The sequence below is a fragment of the Otolemur garnettii genome, unplaced genomic scaffold (assembly GCF_000181295.1).
Source record: "Otolemur garnettii isolate 467f Iridium unplaced genomic scaffold, OtoGar3 scaffold00011, whole genome shotgun sequence".
Lineage (NCBI taxonomy): Eukaryota > Metazoa > Chordata > Mammalia > Primates > Galagidae > Otolemur > Otolemur garnettii.
Genome location: NW_003852406.1, coordinates 4,969,333 through 4,977,700, shown reverse-complemented (window position 1 = coordinate 4,977,700; position 8,368 = coordinate 4,969,333). Strand labels below are relative to the sequence as shown.

The 8,368-nt window shown below is 42.3% G+C and overlaps 1 protein-coding gene across 1 annotated transcript in view; it reads left to right on the top strand.

Moving 5' to 3' along the window:
- MYO5C (myosin VC) overlaps positions 1-4,598 on the top strand; it is a 106,069-nt gene extending 101,471 nt beyond the window's left edge. The window contains exons 39-41 of the mRNA XM_003784366.1: positions 1,119-1,293; positions 1,784-1,864; positions 3,892-4,598. Coding sequence (XP_003784414.1) covers positions 1,119-1,293; positions 1,784-1,864; positions 3,892-4,044 — 409 coding nt within the window. The 3' untranslated portion in view covers positions 4,045-4,598. The remainder of the gene's footprint in view (positions 1-1,118; positions 1,294-1,783; positions 1,865-3,891) is intronic.
- Positions 4,599-8,368: the final 3,770 nt, after the last annotated feature.

Below are 8,368 nucleotides of genomic sequence, written 5' to 3'. Positions count from 1 at the left end.
CTACTTGGGAGGTAGAGGCAGGATACTCGCTTGAGCCCAGGAGTTGGAGGTTGCTGTGAGCTGTGATGCCACAGCACTCTACCCAGGTGGACAGCTTGAGGCTCTGTCTCAAAAAAATAACTTTTGTAATGACCCACATATTTTCTTTGGTGAACGGCATTCACTTAAACATATTTGGGAGTTTCATTCATGTAACAGATATCATCAGCACCTGGTTCCTTTCTATTGCTGAGTAATATCCATCGTATGGATATACCAAAGTCTGTCTCCCCCCTTCAGCAGCTGATGGACATCAGATTGTTTTCACTTTGGGGGTATTAAGAGTAATGCTGCTAGGAACATTTGTGTATAGGATTTTGTGTGGACATGTTTTTAATCCTCTTGAGTGGAATTGCTGGGTCATCTGATAACTCTGTATTTAATTTTGAGAAACTAACTACTTTCTTCCACAGCAGCTGTGCCATTTACATTCCCACTAGCAACATGCAACAGTCTCAACACTCTAATTGTACCCAAAGAGGTTGATTAACTCCCCAGCCTCAACACATGCCTCTTAACTCGTAAACCTGTGGTAATTAGCTACAAAAACAAGAGTAAAAACCACAGTCAACTAGAAGGAAGAATTTCTGTAATTCAGGAAAAAAATGAATTTTTTATTCCTATGTAAGTCTTCTTCTCAAATATCATTGTTCATCTTTGTTGTTGTTGTTGCAGTTGTTTAGCTGGCCTGGGCCAGGATTGAACCTGCCACCCTTGGTGTATGTGGCTGGCGCCATAACCACTGAGCTATGGGCGCCAAGCCAATATCATTGTTCTTTTCCTTAATAGATGTTCAAGACTGTACTTTGTAAATTATTGCAATTACTCTTTTTCACTCAGATTTTTTCCAGAGTTTATAGCTGTTACAGCCTCTCACCCTAAACTACTGCCACGCCATGATCTGTAGACCAGTGGTGATGATCGTTGATCATCTGGTCCAGCCCCCTCATGCTGCAAGTGAGAAACTTCTGGACTGCATTCTTAAGGCTGTCAGTGAACTCTGGTACCTTCTCGGGACATGGTGGTGCATCTGGTGCCCTTCTCTGAAGAGCACTCTGTTCCTCTGGCTTTCACTCCAGGTGCAACATCAGCTACTTAGAAGAATGGCTTAAAGATAAGAATTTGCAAAACAGCTTAGCCAAGGAAACTTTGGAACCCCTCTCTCAGGCAGCCTGGTTGCTTCAGGTCAAGAAGACCACAGACAGTGATGCCAAGGAGATCTACGAACGTTGTACCTCACTGTCCGCTGTGCAGGTGACCAGGTTTGCTTATTGTGTCTCTGGATCCTCCATGACTGTCTCTGCAGTTGGCATTGCCTTTCCTGGCTCAGCTAGCTGTGGATGACTCTGTGTTCTCTAGGGAACATAGTCATATGGCCCATCTTTTTATCTGATAAGCATCTATTAAATACTAACTCTAGGTCTTAAAAATACAAAAATGTCTATTACACATCCCTTGCCCACTAAACTTACTGACGCATATGTGTGGGGGTAGGCAAGTGGAGGTGGGGCAGAGGGGGTCCTCCTACTGCATCTAATTCTGTGATCTGTCTTTGCTCCCTTCTGCACTCTTCTCTTGTTGTTTTTTCTTTTCTTGGAAATAGTTAATACACTGTTCTCAGCCAAATTATAGGATAAAAGAACTACCTGTGGTTCCCAGTGGTCTCCAAACCACCAGAGTCATTATTTCATGAACAGAGTTATTTCTTCTCATGGTCTAACACCATGTCATGTAATGTTTGCAGATCATAAAGATCCTTAATTCATATACACCCATAGATGACTTCGAGAAAAGAGTGACTCCAGCCTTTGTTCGCAAAGTACAGGTGAGATCTTTAATAGTGTGCCTTTTAATTTGGCCTCCTAAGTGTGATATAAGAGACTGATATTTAATTAACATCGTAGAAATACAGGATTAAAATGCTTTTACCAGATGTGCAGATGAAAGGCACCCAGCTCAAAGGCAACAAGAATTTTCCCTGTCAAGTTCAAGATCAATTTTAGTGGGAAGGGAATGAAAACACCCAAACTGTGCCTCACATGCTGTGCTCCTTCAGTCGTCGACTTCTGTGCAAGTGGGCATAGGCCGAGTAGAAGCAGCCATTTTTCTTATATTGTCATTTTATAAGCATTTTTATACAACTATTTTTTCTTATAAATTCCCTAAAGTTTTTCCGCTAATGAACTAGGGCAGCAGTTCTCAGAATTTGGTTTAAGGATCTCTGAGAATCCTTTTCCTGGGTTCTGCAAAATTTTCCTTTTTCTAAATACATATCTATGTGAGATAGGATTTTCTTCAACCAAAATGACTTATCACAACAGATTGAATGCAGAAGCAAGTATATCATGTGTAAGTCTTATGTAAGTCAGATAGTAAAGAGATTGAAAAAATATATACAACAATACCACTTCTCTGCTGGGCACGATCACGCTTGCCTATAATCCTAGAACTCTGGGAGGCAGAGCTGAAAGGATTGCTTGAGCTCAAGAGTTTGAGAACCAGCCCAAGCAAGAGCAAGACTCCATCTCTACAAAAAATAGAAAAAATTAGCTGAGTATAGTGGTGTGCACCTGTAGTCCCAACTACTCAGGAGGCTGAAGCAGGAAGAGAGTTTGAGCCCAAGAATATGAGGTTGCAGTGAGCTATGGTGATACCACAGCACTCTACCCAGGGCAATGGAGCATACTGTCTGAGAAACAAAACAAAACAAAAAACAAAAACTAAACACTTCTGACTAAATTTTCTTTGTTCTGTAAAATGATGTTTAATATCTATTTGGTTTATTATTTTAATGATTAACAAATATTTATAATTATCATTTTAATACTAATCTGGTAAATATCAATATTGATACCCACATACACATAAAGCTCTCTGGGGTCCTCAATAATTTTTTTTTTTTGAGACATAGTCTCACTATGTCATCCTCAGTAGAGTGCTCTGGCATCACAGCTCACAGCAACCTCAAACTCTTGGGCTTAAGTGATTCTCTTGCCTCAGCCTCCCAAATGGCTGGGACTACAAGCACCCACCACAATACCTGGCTATTTTTTTTTTTAATTGTAGTTGCCATTGTTGTTTTAGGAGGCCTGGGCTAGGCTCGAACCCATCAGCTTCAGTATATGTGGCTGGCGCCCTACTCACTGAGCTATGGGTGCTGTCCTCAATAATTATTAAGAGTTTAAAGAGGTCCTGCGACCAAAACGCTTAGAAACCACTGAATAAAGAAGAAAGACGGAGGGTGGCACCCGTAGCTCAGTGGGTAGGGCGCCGGCCACATACACTGAGGCTGGTGGGTTTGAACCTGGCCTGGGCCAGCAACAATGACAAGTGCAACAAAAAATAGCTGGACCGTGTGGTGGGTGCCTGTGGTCCCAGTGCTTGGAAGGCTGAGGCCTGAGGATCACTTGAACCCAGGAATTTGAGGTTGCTGTGAGCTGTGACACCATGGCACTCTACCCAGGGCAACAGCCTGAGACTCTGTCTCAAAAAACAAAAAAAGAAGAAGAAGAAAGATGGGTTTAGCGAAAATGTGAAACTTCACCTCTGTGCATGTTGGAGCTTAAATTAGGCCGTGAAAATAGATTAGAACACATGTGGATTTGTGATCAGTCCATCCATTAACTTCTGAGGTGAAACAAAGTAAGTATTCATGAGGGCTGGCCTGGAAGCCCTGAAGAGACCTTTCACCTCGGAATTTGCGGGTAACAGCCCTCGTGTGCCATTTCCCGTGCTTTTGGAAGGAGCTCTTCACCGAAGACATGGTTGTTTCTCTGACTCTTGACTTTCAGGTGGCAGCAAAGCAGGATGTACCTATTTCCTTGTTCATTTTTCCTCTGGTTCTAATTTCAGGCTCTCCTAAATAGCCGGGAGGACTCCTCACAGCTGATGCTGGATACCAAATACCTCTTTCAAGTCACGTTTCCTTTTACCCCCTCTCCGCATGCCCTGGAAATGATCCAGATCCCCAGCAGCTTCAAACTAGGCTTTCTCAATAGGTTATAGCAGGAAAAAGGTCCATGCACCTTCCCCTCCAAAGCTAAGTGAAGGTCAAAATGGGGGATGTAGTTTGTTAATTACAACTGGAATGCTTTGGAGTGTGATGTCAGGAAGAAAATAGAGCTTTCCCAATGGGCTACATCATCTCTCATTCATGGGGACAGAGCTGCTGCCCTAGTTTTGCAAGAATTAACACACACACCAGCCGTGGTTGGAAAGGCCACGTCTTGCTTTGGAATCTCGGCTGCTTTTATTGGAATACCTGGAAGGCTTCTGTCTCCTTCCAGGTGTCTCTTCTGTCTTGTGACAGGGCTCTACAAGGAGAGAGTGAGAAACGGGGACATAATGGCTCCCAGATTCACAAGAAGCCCAGGTCCATTTATGAAGCCACAAGTGGGTTCCAGGGCTGAGTCTTCCAGGACATAACCTCATTTGGCTACCAGACCCTGCCAGAAAAATACTTCTTGTCCCCTGCCCGCTGTGGGAGTGCGATTCGTTAACTCTTTTCATGGAAAATGCCCCTGCATAAAAATTGTTTCTTTTAGATCCCTCTAACTTTTAAGAGAATATCCGATCTGAAATGAATCTTATGAAGTCTTCTATGTATTTGCCTCTTTAAGGCTTAGTTGCCATGCCATTTATCTTCTCTGTTCTCCTGAAAGAACATTTTCTTAAATTTTATCTGCCAGCATAATTTGCCATAAATTTTAATGTTTGGTATCTTTTATATAATAACTTTTTAAAAGACTAAAAGGCAACCTAAATGATTTTCTCTATCTAATCAGCATTCTGATATATTTATTTTCAAATTTTCTCATAGAAATAACTGAAGAATTATGTCTGTTCCTCCTTTGGAGAAATCTACGTTTCCCAAGTTTTATGGGACCTGGCTATTCCTTGTCCCCCCAAATCTTTTCATTCCTTCCTTTTAGAGCATAAAACACCATTGAATGAGCACCCCTGGCCTGTGACCTACAGATCCAAGGCTTTTCTGCACCCAACTCCCCCTTCTGACAGTCACAGGCAATAGCTGTGATCCTATACACATACTACAGACATCTATCTTAGGAGTGGGACTAATATATGATTATCAAGCAACACCACTCTCCTAATATGTAAGGTCTTTTCATGTTATAAATGATTTAGTTTAGTTCATTTCAATACATTGTATATGAAGAAATGAAAAGTAGAACTTTGTAATACTTTAACCAATAAAATAAATTACTGAATGAATTGGGTCACATTCTATTAATTACTAGATTACATGTCCCTTAAGTACACAAGTTTTATGCCTTTCTTTAAGGCTCATGCTGAAAGATGCTAGACTCTGTATAGATTTATAATGTCTCATTAAAAATACATAAAAATGTTTAGATAGGAAGAAAACACGTCTCCGGGGGCTCCCACACTACATCAGAGTGAGGGGCTGCTTGACAGAGAATTGGCTGCATTCCTGATCCTCATGGCGGCCTCAGTGCCCTTTCTAGACCTTCCCCACCCCAGGAGGAGCCATCACTCTTCCTTTTTGGCTCCCACAACTCAGGGCTCCGGCCTTTTTTACAGCACTTACCCCAGGCTCTCTGTTGGCCTGTGAGCTCCGGAGGGCGGGCACCACATCCCATGCATCCCTGCCTTCATCCTGCCACCGGTGATCTGGGAGAGGTCCCAACCAGCAAAGTTCTTTTGGAGGGGACAGATATTGAGGGTGCGTGTTGTCATGGGGGAAGGAGGGAGGTATCAACCGTGATAAAAGTGATCTTGTTTGGGAACGAAGAGACCCACAGAAGCCAAGGAGTATACATGAGAAGGAGGCACCCACCCCACAGTCTTGATGAGTTCTACAAAGCTGAAGGTGGGCAGGGTAGCCAACATGGAGCAGTGCAGATGACACGCAGTCACGGGTGAATGTCAGGCCTGTTCAGCAAGTGGGCGTGACACAGAGGTCAAACTGCCAAAGTCAGCCCCCACAGGGGTTAGGAGGGTGCCTGGCAGGGTGGATGGGTAGAAGGTTCAAGGGGTGAGGGGGTGATGCCTCTGGCAGCACGTGTCCCAGCAGGGAGCGCGGACTGCAGGTGGGCGGAAGGCAGCAAGCAGAGCTGGGCCGGCCAGATAAGGAGATTAGCCGTGCAAGGTGATTTCGCACCTTGGCACCTTGGCTCTAGCTGCTTCTCCTCACAGTTCCGCTTGGCAGTTCCCAGTGCTGACTCTGCAGAAGGTAGGCGCTTGCACATTAACATTTAATACGAATGCTCTGGTTTTCTGAAATGCTCAGAAAAGTGTCCAGATAGGCACATATCAAGGCATTAACGGGGGTCTTCCTGTGCAGGGGGAGCACAGGTGTGGGCTTTCTTAATTCTGATTTTAAATATCGTATGTTCTAATTTTTCTATCATTCCACATGAATTTATTTGGAAATAATAAAAAGATGTTTTGTTTTTAAAATATATCAATATGGGGATCAGCAAAAAAGATGAGGCATCTTTAAAATAAATCAGTTTTAGAAATTGATCCAGGCAGTATGTCTTAGGATGACCTAAGCCTCCCAATGCAGTTCACGTAATAGAAAGAGGGTTTGGACACTGAATGTTTTATAGTTGCAGTAAGTCTGTGAAAGACATCCACATCCTTCTATCAGCAGTTTGTACTTTCTTATTCTATGAACATACCACAATTTATCTAGTCTATCATGTGGTGGACATTTGAGTTTTTCCAGTTAGGGCTCTGATGACTAAAGTTGCTATGACAGTCTTCTTATTTTTCCCCTAGGGAAATAACAGTATATATCCTGGAGCAGAGTTGCTTGGTCATAGAATATTTACGTATGTTGAGTTGTAGTGGGTCCTACCAAGCACTTTTCCAAAGTAGTTGTGCCAATTTATGCTCCTCCCAGCAGGGAAAGACATTTCCACTTCTCCACATCCTCACCCACACTTGGTATTGTAAGTCCTTTTAATTTTAGGTGTTCTGGTGAGCCAGTCGTCTTAGCCTGTTGTGGTTGTAATGTGTATTTCTTTGATGACTAACAGTGTGGCTGTGTTTATCGGCGATATGCATATCCTCATTGGGGAGGTAACTATTCACGTTTTCTGCCCATTGGTAAAATAACTTTCGCTGAGATATAATACAACATAAAACTCACCATCTTAAAATGTGTATGTCAGTAGTTTTTTAGTTTATTTACAAGGATATGCAATCCTCACCACTATCTAATTCCAAAGACTCTGTCTCTAAAACAAAGGATGTTTTCCAAGAATACACAATGACATGTGAAGATGAAAATGCTATTACATAAAACAACTAAAGTCCAAAATCATATATGGCATATAATAGCATTTTGTAAAAGGTACATATATACTTATGAAGACAGGAGAAGAAAACAAAAGAATGGCAACAAGTCAGTTGTTTGTTGGTGGAGGGCATAGAGATGATTACTTTTCCAAGTCTTTCTGTTTCCAATTATTATAATTATTAGCAGCTTTTATAATTTAAAAAAACCAAGAAAATGCCATGAAGGCTACGTTAACCTGTTTGATGAAAATATTTCAAATTGTATATAAAACCAGCACATTGTACCCCATGACTGCATTAATGTACACAGCTATGATTTACTTTAAAAAGTAAAAAATTAAACAAATCATTTAATTGAGGGGAAAAAAAACCAAAAAACAAAATTTGGTCTGAGAATAAAAACTGTATCTAGATTTGAAACATTGGCAGAGGAAATTACAAAGGAAATGCCTGTTATTTCGGCAATGTTTTTCTTTTTTTCTGTCTTTCTGGTTTTTTATCTCTCAGAACTCCCAACCATCCTATTCCTCCTCCGCTGGGTCCCCTGGGTTCCTCCCGCCTTCCATTCCTGAGCCGTAACTCTGTCCAGAGCTCATTTCCTCTTTTCTTAACCTAGTTCATCTCCTGCTGTCCCTTCTCTCTCTGACCTATTTCTGGAAGCACAAATGCTGGAATAATCCACTCAAATAATGTTGTTCCCTTGCTTAAAAACCCGTGGCTCACTAACGCTAATCCTTGGAATCCTCAGCCTGACCTTGTTACCGCCACCTTTGCAGGGTTGGGGAGTGGTAACAATTTCCAAGCCCTCACCATAGGTCAGGCTCTGGTCGGCAGGCCCTCTTGCATTCTTTAACTCATCTTTTGTGACAAAACTGAGCAGCCTGACCAGGCTAGCTCCACAGTAAGAGCTGTAGTCACGCTATTTACAGACTTAGGCTCCATCACTGACCTTGAACTTGTTTCACCTCCCTGTGTGTCCTCAGCTGTAACACAGATGTCCTGCCTCCCTCTCAGCCTGATTGTGAGAGACCAGCACTGCATG